The 17,615-nt window shown below is 44.4% G+C and overlaps 1 protein-coding gene across 2 annotated transcripts in view; it reads right to left on the minus strand.

The window, feature by feature from the left end:
* DHX16 (DEAH-box helicase 16) overlaps nucleotides 1-17,615 on the minus strand; it is a 32,973-nt gene that overhangs the window by 335 nt on the left and 15,023 nt on the right. Inside the window, exons 9-19 of one of the 2 annotated variants that reach the window (XM_044422460.1) lie at nucleotides 16,591-16,706; nucleotides 15,280-15,490; nucleotides 14,421-14,519; nucleotides 14,183-14,335; nucleotides 13,339-13,479; nucleotides 9,663-9,825; nucleotides 9,286-9,404; nucleotides 7,693-7,760; nucleotides 6,685-6,847; nucleotides 5,604-5,765; nucleotides 2,104-2,277 (exon numbers count right to left, since the gene is read on the minus strand). In XM_044422460.1, coding sequence (XP_044278395.1) covers nucleotides 2,104-2,277; nucleotides 5,604-5,765; nucleotides 6,685-6,847; nucleotides 7,693-7,760; nucleotides 9,286-9,404; nucleotides 9,663-9,825; nucleotides 13,339-13,479; nucleotides 14,183-14,335; nucleotides 14,421-14,519; nucleotides 15,280-15,490; nucleotides 16,591-16,706 — 1,569 coding nt within the window. Of the gene's footprint in view, nucleotides 1-2,103; nucleotides 2,278-5,603; nucleotides 5,766-6,684; nucleotides 6,848-7,692; nucleotides 7,761-9,285; nucleotides 9,405-9,662; nucleotides 9,826-13,338; nucleotides 13,480-14,182; nucleotides 14,336-14,420; nucleotides 14,520-15,279; nucleotides 15,491-16,590; nucleotides 16,707-17,615 lie in introns of those variants that run through there. The other variant, XR_006413935.1, reaches the window with a different exon arrangement.

Below are 17,615 nucleotides of genomic sequence, written 5' to 3' on the forward strand. Positions count from 1 at the left end.
GACACTTTTCCTCATTTTGGTAAAAAAGGGCTGATCTGTATCCAGGGTTAATGTGTCACTGAACTACAGTAAAGGAGATCCAAACATGTAACCATGCGGAAGACCATTACTAAGCCCATTTCCCGTAGCTTCAGTAACACATATGCCCATCAGCATCACCTGCTCAATGGAGAAGGGGCCCCTAACAGCCTCAAGAGTACTCAGAACAGCACTGTCCTGAGCACTGGGCACTTTCGATTTGAGTGAGAAAGGAAGTACAGTGATGTCCACAGGAGTGCCAGGACAGGGTTAATTGGGACAGTTTTTAAGGATCTGAAAGCAAATCCTTAGGAATGCACGTTGAGTGGGTTTGCATGACATGACAAGCCATGCTGGTTTCTCACCATTTTGGGTTTGTTGTGTTATCGAAACCTTGTGGAATTTCAGCATGATACATTTTGTCTTTAGAAACCACAGTCTGTTCTATGGTTTCCTTGTACCATGATGGTTTTTTGTGTCATCCAACCTTTTGTAAGCTGTCCAGAGACTTTTAGTATTAGACGGCATATAAAAACTTTAAATAAATAACCCACAACCCATTGTGGTACAAAGGCCAGAATCAAATAACTACATAGCAAGAGCAGCCTGTTGCCACACTTGGCAAGTGGCTACCCAGAATGCACTGTTGACAGCTGCCATTTTGCACGACTGTCAGAAGGGTCCCTGCTCTGCCCGATTCCTGACCTGAAGGTCTCTGGGGCAGGGGTGGGTGATCAGCTGAGTGATGCTGCAGAAAGGAGCAACTCTGCTTACTCCCTGTTGCTGCCCCCCCCCCCGGCCCCCATCTGCATGAACAGCAGAAAGAAGTCCTTCATTCACATGAGTGGCTGGGACACAAATCAGCTGGTAGTAGTACCAGCTGGAGACTGCACTGCTCTGCTGCTTCGCCCAATGCCCCTCTTTCTCCTTCCTGCCAGAGACGCGTATGCAAGTTGGCCCCACAGGCAACTGATAGAAGAGGCCTCTCTGGCAAGTCCGAGCAAGAAAGTGGGATGAGCACCATCTTCCCTCCTTCACTGCCACTTGTGAGAAAGGTGCTCAGGCAACTGGGTTGGGGAGCAAGTGGAAACAGAGGGGGACAGTGGGGGAACTGGCTCAATGCCACTACCACCAACTGAGCTCCACTTTACCCAGCTGATTCTTGCCCCTCCCACTGGCATTTGTGCGACTTCCTCCAGCTCATGGGGGCGGACAGTGGAGGAATCGGCTGAATGGCACCGCTCCTTAGCTCAGTGCTCCCACCTGATCGTCCCCTTTTGCCTGAGCATAGATCAGGCACCCTCACACTAGCGGGTCTCTCTAGAGCAGAAGGCAAGAGCACCTGATCAGCTCACTTGTCCTCTCCACTGCACTTCGGGGCGTGAGCCCTGGTCATGCAGCAGAGACTGCTTCACAGTCATAGTGAGCTGAACCAGACTCATGACTGCAGCTGTTAAGAAAGGAGCGGCATTCCTCCTCGCAGTGCCTCCTGGGATATTGCCTGGATGACTAAGACAGAAGGCAATGGCTGGAGGGAGGGAACCCACCACCATGAGCCTGATCATCTATCAGGCACATCGAGGTGAAAAAAGGCAACTTGTGGTAATGATGCAGGTGGCTGTGACATGTAAACCCAGCCATTAGCTATACATCTTGCAAAGACTGAGCAGAATTAAATACAAGGTTGTCTGTGCACGAAATGCTGCCTTGTACTAAGATCCTTGATCCATCTATTGTAGAAGCACCTACCGACCGTCAACAGCTCTCATGCAGAGATCTTTCCCAAGGCAGCCATCAGCAATCCTTTTTAAGTAGAAGTATCAGAGAATGAGCATGAAACCTGCTGCATTCAGAATACATTTTGTGATTGAGATACAGCTCTTCACCGAAAGAACAGCCCAGTGGAATGATTGAAACACTCGTCCTTCCTGTTAAGCACGCCTCTCACCTTGGCTGCCAGGGCTTTATCCTAAAATGCCTGTAAGGACTGCCAAACTCAGCTGCATGGCCATCCCAAATTCAGGAAATTCTCCCTGTTAGACCCAGTGCAGACCATGCTATTTATGCAACAGCCACAAGACATACCTGTCTCATGAATTCTTTAGTGGTGAAGACCAATTCATGATAGATGAGCCAACGTGGTTGCTCTTCAAAAAGGGAACTGTTGGGATGGACGAATACAGTTTGTTGGTGCTTGACACTCTTGTAACCACTGCGGGTTAGGCGGGCAGTGTGATAAAAAAAGCCAGCTGTGATGGCCTGTGAATGGAGAGAAGGAGAGGCTGAAGACACAGAAAGGAAGGGAACATTCAGAAACCATGTTGTGGCCAACTCTGGCCCCTGCCTCCTGCCAAATCCACCTGCACATTGACCCATCAAGTGATCAGAATGCACAGAGTGCTGTTGGTGCTTCATGCATTTCCTTACATTTCGTAAGTGTAAGGAATAATGAACCAATACTCACTCATTATGAAGGGATGCACCCTGAATCATGTTTTCAGTGCTCTCAAAATCTGTATTACATTACAGAATCAGTCCAAATCCTAACAAGAATATGCCAACTAAAAAGGAAAACAAAGCAATGGCCCATAGACCAGAAACATTCAAAATATATATTCTAGTCCCCAAGAAAGTAGATGCAAAAGAGCACAGCAAGCATAGGACCGTTGCATTAATCTTCCATGCAAACACACTGATGCTCAAAGCGCTGCAACAAAGAATACTACATTACATGAAGCAAGAAATGCCAGACATCCACACTGGATTCCAAAAAGAGACACTAGAGATCACATGGAAAATATATGTTGGCTCCTGGAGTACCCCAACGAATTTCAGAAAAAGATCAGTTGATGTTTCATGGACTACAGCAAAGCCTTTGACTAGGTGGAGCTATGGATGGCCCTGAAAGAAATGGGAATGTTTCAGCAATTGGTTGTCTTGATGTGTAATCAGTATCACATACAAGAAACTAGGTCAGAATATGGAAAAGCAGAATGGTTTCCCATAGGCAAAGGTGTTAGACACGGATGTATTTTCTCTTCCTATCTGTTCAATCTATATACAGAACAGATCATAAGAAAAACTGGATTAGAGTTGGAAGGAGGAGTGAAAATTGGTGGAAGAAACACCACTAATTTAAGACATGCAGGTAACACCATACTACTGGCAGAAAGCAGCAATGACTTGAAACAACTCCTGATAAAAGTGAAAGAAGAAAGCACAAAAGCAGGGCTACAGCTGGATATTAAGAAAATAAAAATCATGTCCACAGAATATTACAGAACTTTACTGTTGGTAAAGAAGAAATCAAAATTGTGAAAGATTTCAATTGTATTCCCAATCATAATGTATGGGTGTGAAAGCTGGACAGTGAAGAGAGCTGACAGGAAGAAAACTGATGTGTTCAAAACATGGTGCTGGAAAAGAGCTTTGCAAATACCTTGGACTGACAGAAAGACAAAGTTTTCCCTAGAAGCAAAAATGACAAAACTGAGGCTGTGATAGCTTGGACACACCATGAGAAGGCAAGACTCCCTGAAGAAGACAATCATGTTAGGGAAACTTGAAGGTAGAAGATAAAAGGGAAGACAAACTATGAGATGGATGGACTCCAGAAAGGCAACACTGACTTTGAACTTGGAAGAGCTGGATGGAGGAGTTGTCATGGCCAGGTATGCATTCATAGGACCACCATAGGTCGAAGATGATGGCACATAGCAAGGACGACAACAACATTCTTGGATTAATCATCTTTTTAAAAATTCTTGCATGCTAGGTCTGAAGATATGCTGCAGGATATATTTTTATTTATTTTATTTAAAAATTTGTATGCCGTCCATTACTGTTGTCTCTGGATGGCTTACAACATTATATATACAGAATAATATGTGAGTTTCTAGCCCTTAAGTCTATGACAGTATCTGTGCAATGTCTAAATAAAGTCCAAGAGACCAGAGAAATGACTGAATAAAATGTTTGGGGACTAAGGGTGGGCTTTCAGTACATAAATAGCCCCCTATCAATAGCAAGCAGAAACAAGCAGAAACACAGGAAGTAGATTTCTTGAATTGGCATAATCCAGTTTTTTGATGCAGAATCTGATTTTCCTGGGCACAAAAATTTAAGTATCTTAGTTCTTCATCGTGGTCTCTGTGCATCACACATATGGGTGCTGACAAGGGGGAGGGGGAGCGGAGTTCCCACCAAAAACCATTATAGCTGAGACAATCTTCCTGAAAACAGGTGCTGCACAGGCACAGCACCCATATGTGTGAATGCACAGATGACCACTCAAAGAACGAGAGTTACAAGTAAGCAACCTGCCTTTCTCTCAAGCCATCAGTCATTTGGGGCCTAAAAAAATCATTTGCATGTATTTCTATTTTATTTCTTCTGCTGCCAAATGACAGTTTTCAAGAGTTTGAGCATTTCTCTCATAAGCACAAAGTACAAATAATGGGTGGAAATGCTTAAAAAAAAAAAAAAAAGAACAGTGTTGAGACTGGCCAATAAGGAAGAAGAAAGCCAAGGCACAATATTTATTACTTAGCTTTTTAATCCCATCATTCTGCATTAAGTGCTGCAAGTAACTAACAAGGATATACAACAGCTATGCTACAGAGATGTTTCTTTTTAAGGGTTACTTGGGTTTAACCAGCTCTTCTAAAAATAGCAGTAACTGCATACAGAAGAGGAGCTTAAGTAAGGAGGAGTATGGCTATGACAAAGTTTACATGACACAACAAGCTGCCCGGCTTATAAAGTGACAGCTGCCCCCAAGTCGTACTTGAGAATGTGTGTTAGAAGCTTCCTCCTGCCCCACGCCACAGCTGCTCAGGAAGGCAGAGATGCTGCTGAATTATGCTACAGCGTCCGTGCTCTCTTCTGTGCATAAATTAATCTGTGTGCAGCTTGGTCTTGTCCCTTTCCTAGTACCACAGCAACTTCACTTTCCTGCTCCCTTGACAGTGGCAATATACAAGGAAGTTAACCAGTCAAGACTAATCTTAACAAATACTAGTGTACTCTTCTTTCACTCTTGTGCACTTGTGAAAGACCAAGGAAAAAACGCTCTACAGACACATTTACTATTCCCAGTGCTCAGATCTTTTCTAAAGCTGCTAAACAAGAAGAGGTAGTAATTGGAACAGGCAGGGGGCTGGAGCAAGGAGACAAGATGGGTGGAGGATTGTGTGGGAAGGAGGAGAGAACAAATCTCTTCTATGATTCTGTGAATCTCAGCAAGCCCAGCCATCTGTCTAATATTCCATGGGTCATTCAGCAAACAACCAACTCACTTTGGCTTAGTCACAGGATGGCTTAGCATGATGCATAAACCCACCCTCTGAACCCAATCATAAATATTTAGTCTTTTTGTGCTTTTCATCTAGAAGCCATTCTGAGGGCTTAAAAAAGAGGATAGGATTCTCTAAAAAAAGTGAATATTATCAACAGGGTTCCCATCCTAGCCACAAAAGTGGGATTCTTTGGATTGCATATTTTTGCACACACAAACCTGGCTCTAGAAATCTTCCAATCATATTTGCATCCAAACTGGAGGGAGAAAAGGGGAGGGTTGCATGCACCTTACGGACGGGGATGTAGTCCCCCTCACTGGAAGTGATGTCCACTTCAATGCGCTCCATCAGCCCTTCTAGCTGTTCTCGGACATCCCGGGCTCGCCTCATGGAGCGGAACTGGATGAAGTTCTCATAGCACCACTGCATGGAATAACCGCTTTCTACCCACTGAGAGAAAAGACAAGTTCAGATGAAGTCCCAGCTCTGGATACCACTTTCTGGCCTTCCTATAGTCACAGTGCTAAGTAGCATCAACTGCATGACCACGCTAAGGAAAATGCTTTTCCCGTTCAGGCTGCCCCCGTCACCCGATATCATTAGCAATATAGGAAAAAAATCTAGCACCAATTACATGAGGCAAATTAATTATAACATCCATGTGCGATAACTGGCCTTCATTCCTTTAGTCACTAGGAAAAGAACAGTGGCCCTCTAGAATAAAATCTCAATTTGTCCAACATTTCCACAGTCTCTTTGGGTTATGGAACATTTAAAACAGCCTTCCCCAACCTGATGCCCTTCCAGCTACAACTCCCAGCATTTCTGACCAGTGGTCATGCTAGCTTGGGCTAACAGGATTTAAAGCATCAGGTTGGAGAAGGCTGGTTTAGAGCTAGAATCTCCCAGGCAAATGCTCTAATACAATGTCTTGCCCTTTCAACAGCTAATGAGCTCTTCCCAACCAGAAGACAAGCACTGGAAAGGCCCTCAAATCCCAACTGTATTCCCACATACAGCTTTGTATCAGAAAGACACTGTGCAGCAGATATCCTGTAACAGACATGTTTGGATGTAAGGTTGGTTGGGATTTCAAAGGCTATGTAATCAATCCAACTGGAAGGTTGAAGTTTGCTCCTCCACCACCTCAACCCAAAACATTTGACCAGTCTATTATAACAGACATTTCCAGTTACGGAGTCACCACACTCCTAGGCGGTGTGGTGCATAATGTCACTACAAACTTAGCAGCCCATTCAAATCAAGTTGATGCAAGCACTTTCCCTAAGCCTGTCTGGGATTTAACTGAAATAAGACTCTACACCTCTCCAGCCCTCTAATCTCCAAGCCCCAGAGGCGTCTCTCTTACCTGATTATAAACATTGAGGAGAACAAGGTGGTCTCCACCAGGCAGGAAAAAGTTCATGCGGGCATTGTCAGCATGGACCACTTTGTCCTTGGGCCGGTAAAAAATGGCATTGTTGACTGACAGCATGGCAGCGATGGTGAGGATCTGCTCTGAGCATTTGTACCTAGAGCATTCCAGTAAAGGCAAAAAGCAGGGTTAGTCTTGGCAAAATTGAAAAGGGGCCCGTTTGGATCCAGGTCAACGGCCTGCTACTGGAAAGTCATCAGCAAAGGTACCTTGAGTGAGCCTGGGAGCAGAGAAATTAGGATAGCAACACAAGGGGAGCCAGTTTGGAGACGGTGGAAGGACAGAGAGACCAACTTAAAAATCACAATTTAAACCAGGATTTAAATTCTATCAATACTTCTCAGATTTCCTGAACAAATCTATAAAAACAAGTTAATTTACAACTAAATAGGCTATTAACAGTCTCCTAATTTAAGCATTTTTAACGTATACAATTTTCAAATACAACCAATTTATTTTAAAACCTGATTTATTAAAAAATAATAATATTCTATCATCCTGATTGAAAAAAAATATCATTGGGTGTGTATGTTCTCTGTGACAAATATCTCTCTCAGATTTTTCTTAATGAAATGTACACTGTATGCTTTGAAGATATTCTGCAAATAAGAATGGCTCAGGGAGCACTCCCATGCTCATTTAAATAAAAAAAACCCCCAAAAACCTACGAATCTCATGCTGGCTAGAAAATGTTGGGACTTGTAAAAATATTTTATGTCTAAACATCCTCAATAAATCTATATAACTTGCATAGTTATTATAATAGCTCATTGATATTTTTGAGAACTTTGGAATTTCCTCGGAAGCGAGATCAGACTAGAAACTAAGAGTAGTGCAGGAGTCACAAGCTTCGCTCATGATTCACTGAAGGCCTATGGGCAAGTCCAAGCAGATAAGGAACTGGTTAGAAAGAGAATGAAGAGAAGACAGAGAGGCACTTACTGTTCTGAAGCCAGGATCATCTTGGATAGCATGGGATCCACAGGCAGCTCTGCCATCTTCCGGCCCAGCTAAATTCAAAACACAAGATGGGCAAACTTGTTCAAAGGACAAAAAAACCTGGGTTCCAACACACAGTATGCTGTCTTTGGGATGGCTGGGGAGGCAACTGCATCCAGATTTTTGGTCCTCACTAGGGCACAGCCGGTCTCCCATGTTGATGGCTGGGTATGCAATCACACCCCATAAACACATCCTTCTCAGTCATGCTGAAATGCTCACATCATGAATAGGGTGGGGGGGGGGGGGGGTCATGATTTAAATAGAAGGTGGTGGCAACTGCTGAATGACTAGAGGCAGACATCCGAGTAACACATCCATGAGGACCCTGTTTTGAGGAATGATTTCACCACTTGTCCCAACATCACTAGTCTCGGAGTCTTGTCAAGTACATTCAAACGGTTAGCATCATTCTTGTATAATAGGTTGCTAACTGGTGCTCAGTCTCATGATCACACCACTACTGAAAAGATCTGCATTTGGTGGCCGATTGCTTGACAAGACTCAATCAAGGTGCTAGTTTCAAGCCCTAAGTAGCTTAGGGCCAGACTATCTGAGGAAGTGTTTGTGTTTGTATGAACCTGCTTAGCTACTAAGATCAGCAGGAGAGGCCCTACTGAAGACTCACTTGCTTACAGGGCAAGCAGACAAGGACTTTTTCCTGTGCTGCTCCCAAACTCTGGGAAGTGCTTCCCTGGGAGTTACAACTGGTCCTTGCTCTCTCTGCATTCCAGAAGCACTTAAGCCACATCTTTTTAACTTCATGCTTTAAATGGCTGTTATGGTTATTATAGCTTTTAAGGTTGTTTAAAGATTTTATAAGTTTAATGTTAGAAACTATAATAACATGTTCTGAAATTCTTCTGAACTGCTTTGGTTGATTTCAGAAATGAAGTATAAGTCAATTTTATCCCTACACAGACACAGCCCCAAGGAGTCTTACATGCCCACTTCGTTTACCCTCACAATGACAACATGGGAGCAAGAATGGCGCAATGATCAGAGTGCTGGACTGGGACTCAGGAGATCCAGGTTCTGCCATGAAGCTCACTGAATGACTTTGGGACAGTCATGGACCCTCAGCCTAACCTACCTCACAGGGTTGTTGTGAGGACAGAAAGGAGAGAACAACCTTGTAAGCTGCCTTGGGTTCCCTGCAAGAGGAAGAAAGATGGTGTATAAATGTAATGGAATAAAATTAATAATAATGAGGGGCCCAGAGTCACCCAGCCAGTTTGTGTGGCTTGACAGTGAACAGAGACCTCCCCAGTCAAAGTCCAACACCGTGTTTTCAAAGAATTAGCACTCGACTGAAAGGCCATAGTCAATCAATCTGGAGTTGGGGAAATAGCAGCTCCCCTCCTACCTCTATCATTGCTACAGAAATCTTCCATATCCACAGAGCCTCAAACTAAGGAACAATTGGATGTTTTGAAGATCCAGCAGACCGAAGATCCAGTGCTATTCCCACCGATGGAGAGTGGTCAGGTGGATGATCAAGCCTGACAAAACAGTCTTGAAACTAAGTAACCATACCTTGGTGAGCTCACCAAGATGATTGAGGGCTCCCAGGGCATAGAGCTGCTCCAATGCCAAAACTAGAGTCTCATGGGGAGGCGGGTCCATGAAGTCAAAGTGGATTAGGTCATTGATGCCTAAGGGAAAAGATGAAGGTAAACAAGTTAAGGAAAACACATAGCAATCTTCCCTTCTTACAAAGACTCAAAACTATGAAGTATTTCCACCACCAGAAAGTGTATCTTCTTCATAACTTAAACATGAAAAAAAAATCCTCAGGACCCTAGAAATTCTCTTCTTGCTATTAAGAAATAACTCCTGCTCCCATTCAGAGAAGCCTTAAAAAGTGTGCCATCTCCATACTCCCTTCCATCGTGGCTTGCTGGTCTGCGTACCTAAGCTTTTGAGAAGCAGTACCACATTGCCCAGGTTGGTCCTTTGAATCTCTGGCACTGTGGTTTCTTCCATCTCATTCTTGTAGGCCCAGGCAGTGTACAGACGGAAGCACTTCCCTGCAGCCACACGGCCGGCCCGCCCTGCTCGCTGGTTGGCAGAAGCCTAAGGGAAGGAGAGAAGAGCATGACAGAGAACACATTTCCTGTGGGTGAGAAATGACGGGAAGACAACACTGGGGGATTTCATCTCATTAGATTCTAAGAAGGGATGCAGTTTTGATTTCAAGGACAAGCATAACATGGCGAAATATGTAACACGGTACAAGTTTAGCATGCACTTGTTTTAAGTTAGTGAAAGAACACACTTGTGGCCCTTATGACTGTGGCAAAGGCAGAACTGGAAATGTATGGGGGGGGCACTGAATGCTCAGGTACAAATAAATACCACATCTGCCATGGTCTGGAAGTGTTCTTCTAATCAATGACGTCCAGAAACTTGTTTTTTAGGTGGAAACCACATCCCCAAACATGGGCCTTTTGAAATGTTTCCCAGCATGCAGTGTTGCAATACCCTTACTAAAATGATCACAAAATGTTGATCAAGGGAATAAGCAACAGAATGTTACTTAAGTTTGCCTTCTATCATTAACTCTGGCCTGACTGTGCTCTAAGCTAAACTATACACTACTCCGGCTTCCAAGCCAACTGACACAGGGTCTATACCACTGGTGGTGAACCAATGGCACACGTGCCACACAGGACATGGAGAGCCCTCTCTGTAGGCATGCAAACAAATTTGCCTGAGCGGTCGCATGAGCGTTCAGTGCGCTACCAAGGATATAAATATATTTACCTAGATAGGCGGTGAGTTGCTATTTCTAAACTAAAAAGTAAGTTTTCAGGTTCTACTGCAGTTTTGTCACTTCGCGATAAATAAGTGGAATATGGAGTGCACTTTTGGCACTCGGCCTCTAAAATGGTCACCATCACAGGGTTAGGGTAAGAAAAAGCAAGTGTCCTGCCATGGTTTTGATGGTTGGACAGTGTTTAGAATAGGCAGAAATGATGAGCTGTGCAGAAAAATCTACTCAAGCAAGACTTTTTTTAAAATTGCCCTGTTGTCAAGGGAATTTTGCACTTCTTTAGAGATAGGAGTTAGGGGTGTGTGCACCAGGGTAGGGTTAGGGTTGGGAAAACTAGCATGGTTTTGACTCCTGGCATGGTTTTGAAGTTTGGACTCCTGGCATGGTTTTGAAGTTTGGAAAGGAAATAGAATGGGCCAAAATGATGAGCTGTACAGAAAAAGCTACTCCAGAAAGGCTTTTTTAAAATCGCCCTGTTTTCAAGGTAATTTTGCAGTTCTTTAGAGATAGGGGTCAGGGGTGTGCACCAGTGTAGGGTTAGGGTTAGAAAAACTAGGACTCCTGGCATGGTTTTGATAGTTGGACTGTGTATAGAAAGGGCAGAAATGGTGAGGTGTGTGGAAAAAGCTACTCTGGGAACACTTTTTCAAAATTGCACTATTATCAAAGGAACCTTAGCAGTATGTTAGGGTTTACTGATTGATTGATTTAGAAAGCTTCTATGCTGCCCCATTCGCCGAAGTCTCGGGGCGGCTAACTATAATTTATAAATAGGATTAGTCTTAGCAAAATTAGGACTCCTGGCATGGTTCTGACGGTTGGAAAGGGGATAGAATGGGCAGAAATGATGAGCTGTGAAGAAAAAGCTACTAAAGGAAGGCTTTTTCAAAATCACACTATTTTCAATGGAGGTTTACTGGGATATTAGGACTGGGGGTGTGCACCAGGTTAGGGTTAGGGTTAGCAAAACTAGGACTGCTGGCATGGTTTTGATGGTGGTAATGTGAATAGAATGGGCAGAAATGGTGAGCTGTGCAGAAAAACCTACTCCGGGAACGCTTTTTGAAAATCACACTATTTTCAATAGAACTTGAACAGAATGTTAGGGTTAGGGGTGTGCACCAGAGTAGGGTTAGGTTTAGCAAAATTAGGACTCCTGGCATGGTTTTGATGGTGCGAATGTGAATAGAATGGGCAGAAATGACAAGCTGTGCAGAAAAATCTACTCAAGGAAGGTTTTTTTTTTTAAATCACACTATTTTCAGTGGAGGTTTACCAGGATATTAGGATTGGGGGTGTGCACCACGGTAGGGTTAGGGTTAGAAAAACTAGGACTCCTAGCAGGCGTTTGATGGTTGGAAAGGGAATAGAATGGGCAGAAATGGTGAGTTGTGCCGAAAATGGTACTCTGGGAACACTTTTTCAAAATCACACTATTATCAATGGAACATTACCAGTATATTAGGGTTAGGGGTGTGCACCAGGGTAGGGTTAGGGTTAGCAAAAGTAGGACTCCTGGCATGGTTTTGATGGTCAGAATGTGAATAGAATGGGCAGCAATGGTGAGCTGTGCAGAAAAACCTACTCTGGGAACGCTTTTTGAAAATCACACTATTTTCAATAGAACTTTAACAGAATATTAGGAAAAGGGGTGAGCACCAGGGTAGGGTTAGTGTTAGCGAAAGTAAGATTCCTGGCCTGGTTTTGATAGTTGGAACGTGTTTAGAATGGGCAGAAATAGTGAGTTGGGCAATAAGAGCTACTCAAGGAAGGCTTTTTCAAAATCGCACTACTTTCAATGGAACATTACCAGTATATTAGGGTTAGGGGTGTGCACCAGGGTAGGGTTAGGGTTAGCAAAACTAGGACTCCTGGCATGGTTTTGATGGTGCGAATGTGAATAGAATGGGCAGAAATGACAAGCTGTGCAGAAAAATCTACTCAAGGAAGGCTTTTTCAAAATCGTCCTCTTTTCTATGGCATTTTACGCATATATTAAGATTAGGGGACCTAATACTAGGGCACGGTTAGGGCAATGGTGGTGAACCTATAGCATGCGTGCCACAGGAGGAAGCAGAGCCTTCTCTGCCAGCATTCAAGTCAAGTCACCCCAGTATCACCCCAGCAGCCGTGCATCAGATAACGGTACATACGGGCCATGCGCATGTTCGGAGATAAGTTGCGGCACCATGTGATGATGTCACGAGCCATGACTCATTAGTCATTTCTTGTCCAAGCCTTCACATGGGTGTTCAGTGCGCTACGATGGATTTATATATGTTTGGACTGGCTGTAAGGTGTTTTTTTCGAAACTATAACCTCAGTTTCTAGATTTCATTGCAGCGTTGGCACTTTGCGACAAATAAGTGGGTTTTGTGTTGCAATTTGAGCACTTGGTCTCTAAAAGGTTTGCCATCACTGGTCTATACCATGCTCTGGCTACCATTTTTAGTTTCAGTGCCACTGCTACATGCAAGTCTTTATCTCCCCAAACCAAATTACAATCTTGCAAACTGCTGAATCACTGCTTAGAAATCCCTAAGTGATGCTACATAACATGTTTATAGAGTTGACACTCCACTCTTCATGCATCCCTTGGTATTTCATAGCTAGCAGCCTAGACTTCATGCCAAATTCAATAGGTTGTTTTTTTGCCAATGTATAAAACCAAGATGAATAAAAGAACCGCCAGATTAAATGAGAACTGCAAGTCAACTGAACTGCGTAGCACCTGAACACTGGGGACAAATACAAAGAGGCTAGTGGGGCGGGAGGGAGGAATGTGGTGAAGATAAGTATTGAAAGGCAGGTACCCGAGAGCAGGGAGTGACAATAAGTGACTCCATGCCTGTGCGTGCGTTGTAGCTCTTCTGCTTGCAAAAGCCAGGGTCAATCACATAAATGATGCCGTCTATTGTCAAAGATGTCTCTGCAATGTTTGTGGCCACAACAACCTGGAGAAGGAACGAGTGAGGCATTAGTGATCCAGTGGGGTCAGCTGTTTCAGCCACACTGCAAGAAGGGCTGAAACTCAGTGACAGAACTCAGGCTCTGATGAAGACAGAATCTGTTGCAATCCTGGCTTCTGTGGTTAACAAAGAACTTGCCTAACAGGGATGGGAAAGGCCCCTGTCCCAACACTTGGCCATCAAGAACACGGGGGCAAGGCCCACGGAGGGGACAAAAGCCTCTGCAGACTGAATGACAGGGTTGTGTGGGCCAGAGCAACTCCATTTCTTGCCCAGACTGAGCAATACTAGATGGGCCAATGATCTGACTCAGGGTAAGACCATTTATGTCCTGTATACACTCTCTTACAACCAACAACCTGGGAATCTGAAGCACACCCTCACATAACCCCACTGGAAAGAACAGCCCCCAGGCATTGCACTGCTGATGGCTGGGAGCATATCCTCCCAAACACAAATACAGACAAAAGGCTAATACTCAGCAGCTATCTCAATTACACAAGTTTATATCAGGCATTATCAGATTGTAACCAAAGTTATGAATGTATATATGGTGCAAATCAAACGGAAGGTACAAAAATCACCACTACCAACACCATTCCTCCTTCACCAAATGCTCCCAACAGACATACAAACAGGCAGAGCTCTGACATCCTTTCTATTTGGGCAGAATGAAAGTATTTCCTACCTTCCTGGCCCCTGGTGGGGTTGGCTCAAAGATCTTGGCCTGCATGTCAGAGGGCAGGTTAGCATAGATTGGAAGGACCAAAAGTTCAGCAATTTTGGATCCCAGGCGACGGCAGCGATCCTGCAGCATCTCACAGCAGGCTTCAATTTCTTCCTGCCAAAGAAAGCGGGAACTGGGCTTAGCTATTCGTTGCAAAGTATAAGCCAAAGCAGGGTCAGGGAAGCACATGATGACCTACCTGGCCAGTGAGGAAAACAAGGATGTCCCCTTGGGGCTGAGTAACATGGATCTGCAGCACTGAGACGACACAGGCCTCCAGGTAATCAGCCTCTGGGGCCTAAAAAGCAAGGGTCAGAGGGACAACAATCATACTCTCCCCTACTGACTTATCTGAGGAAAGCCCACCATCAGCCCAGCACATTCACCTTTTCAGCTTTCCTGCTAGTGACCACACAGCAGGTGCCTCCTCCACAGGCTACTTTTTCCCTTCGCTCTGCATCAGATCATTGTTTGAAGCCCTACTGTCACTTCTGTCTGCCGTTTATTCTGACACCAAGATGTCTCGATATTCCTCCCACCCTGTAGAACACAGCCTGCCCACAATCTATTTTTCCAGCTCAGAATTTACTTGCCTAGTGAAATTTGCGCCCATCAGTGATGGTTTCCATCACCACATACAGCAAGCTTCTATCCCTGCTGTACTGAGTCCCATACCCTAGGACGGACAGGGGAACAACAGTGTTCAAAGGAAGGCGCAACATGAGTGAATTCGGATCATTAATGTTTACAGGAAAAGCAACTACCACAAGGTGACATTTCCCTATAATGGGTGGGATAAAATGAGCCTACACATGGCAAAACCAAGTTGCAACTGGAAGAAATGCAATACAAGTTTTCAATGCAAGCATCCGCATGTGTACTTCATAGAAACTTGCATTCTGGGAAACTTTTGGGGAAAAAGAGTGTCCTGCTCTTAAGGTGTACTATTCTTATGGGCACAGGTCTCCCAGACGGGTTGCAGATCCCCTACCTGGTTTAGCTTCCCCAGTGATTGTCACATCCATCTACACCACAGCCCTCCTTCCCTGCCTGCTGACCTTGGTGTAGTAGATGTCGACAGGGAACCGGCGCCCAGGAATGCGGAAGATGGGCGCATCGTCAAAGAAGGTGGAGAAACGCTCTGTGTCCAGGGTGGCACTGGCAATCAGCACCTTCAGCTCAGGCCGGAAGCGAGCAATATCCTTGATCAGCCCGAAGAGGATGTCTGTGTGTAGCGTGCGCTCGTGAGCTTCGTCTATGATGATGACACTAGGACGACAGGCAAGGAGGTTATGACTCGTGCAGCACCTTTACTCATTGCAGGGATGGTTGTCCCGAGGCAAGCTACGACCTGCCTGGGGCTATATAATCAGTCCTCAATAGAGGCAGGTCTTAACACTTGCTCCTCCACACATATGGCAAGTGTCCTATTCTATAGAATACAGCATGGCACCATGCCGCAGCACCGGCATTGTCAATCCCTGGTACTTTAGGGACTTTGTTCCCAAAGAATGCCATTCCCTGTTCTGGCCTGCACTCTTTAAATGATGCCAATGCCAAGCCCTTACTCTGCCTGTATCTAGCAGGGCAGTTTATTCTGTCCCTGTGTCTTGTTCAAGACTGGCTTGCCTCTTGCACTGATGAGCCTTAGCATAAAGAGAGAGCACCTGTGATCCCTACAAACTTTCTATCATCAGTAACTATATAACACAACTAAAAATTTTGTATTGCTCTGTGGAATTCAGGAAGGTTTACTTTTACAGCTTGATAAGAAGACAGTACCGATAGGAATGAGTGGAGGACATCAGAGCAAAAGGCAGGGATGCTATCCTGAGTGATGGCTTTTCCCCCAATCACCCCTGAAAAGTTCTACTCCATTGCTCCTTTAGTTCCTAGAAGAAATTCTTATCTGTTTCTCTTCACAAACATTAGGACTAGGAAACTGTTTTTAGAATTTTGCTTACCTATAAAACTTTATATTGTTTTTACCTTGTATTTCAATAAAGCAAAACAAAAACCATAAAAAGAAAAATACAATATTCTTATATCAGTTGGAATAAACCATTCAAATGCATACCTACATATGAAAATACAACTGTCAATAGAAGAAGCTATGCACAAGCTTCAAAAATGGCAGACCAAATAAGCATATATTGCTGTGAGTGTTCTATCACTGCGGTGCCAAAGTATCACTTGCTTAGCATTAGGTTTAAGAGCTACAAGATGCGTTGTGTGCACTGTGTGCTTTGAATTCTTCAGTCCACTGATGGCAAAGCAAAATCCCCCCTTTAAGTGTGCAATTCAGGCTAGCTCAAATACCAAAAGAATGCACCTACTAAGCTAATGGAGAGTTCAGTGCTGCAGCTCACCTGTAGCTGTTTAAGTCAGGTTCTGTCAGGAATTCTCTCAGTAACATCCCATCCGTCATGTACTTTAGCACTGTACGCTCAGATGTGCAGTCCTCAAAACGGATGCTATAGCCCACCTGTGGGTAGAGTGGGTTTTACATGCAGGTTACCACAAAGCCATCGTGATTACACGCAAAGCAATATCTCAGTAAGACGGTCACTCAGCTCATGCCAAGGTCATCCATTAAAGGAGCCACAAAAGTGACAAAAGCCCCCACCAGCATGGGGGCGCTTTCCAATTTCTTCCGGAAAATGCAAGAAGCTGCAACCAGATGTGAGAATCCTAAAGCCCCAATTCCTAATCTGGCTGGCAGGAGCTCCTCAAATTGCCCCGAGCAACAACTTTTAATAGGTTTCTTGGCTGAATTTTACCCCCATTCTGAAAGGGCACAATCCCCCTAGGGCTTAATTACTGGTATTAAGTGCATAATCCTATGTGTATTTAGACAGAAATTAGTCCTACATTCAGCCTTTCCCAGCTAGGAGCTGCAAGTTGTAAAACTTTTTTCTTTTTAAACCTGCACAGGACAATGCCCTACGATCTTTAAGCTAAAATAGGCTGGTACTTTGCCCCCACTCCTTTAGACCTGCCCACCACTGAAAGGTGGTCTAGGGAAGCTTCTCCAAAATGAAATCCAGCCCTCAGGCCGAAACAAATTCCACATCCCTGCATCGGCATCAGCACCATCACCACAAATTTATAAATGCCACCTTATCTTCCTCTTGTGAGAAAGCCAAGGTGGCTTACAGAGTTCCATTTTATCCTCACAACAGCCACCTTGTGAGATAGCTTGGGCTGAGTGTCTGTGACTGGCCCAAAGTGACACAGTGAGGTTCATGCTAGGAAAGAAACCAGAACCCAGATCTCCAAGTTGCCAGTCCAACACTGTAAGCACCTCTCTAACAGTGTACATAAAGCCTCAGGAGGAGATCTAATTGGCAAATGAGCTGAAAACCAGCACAAAAGAGTAAAGCCAGACGGTGGT

Source organism: Varanus komodoensis, unplaced genomic scaffold (genome assembly GCF_004798865.1).
Source record: "Varanus komodoensis strain SLA01 unplaced genomic scaffold, ASM479886v1 scaffold128, whole genome shotgun sequence".
NCBI classification, from domain to species: Eukaryota; Metazoa; Chordata; class Lepidosauria; order Squamata; family Varanidae; genus Varanus; species Varanus komodoensis.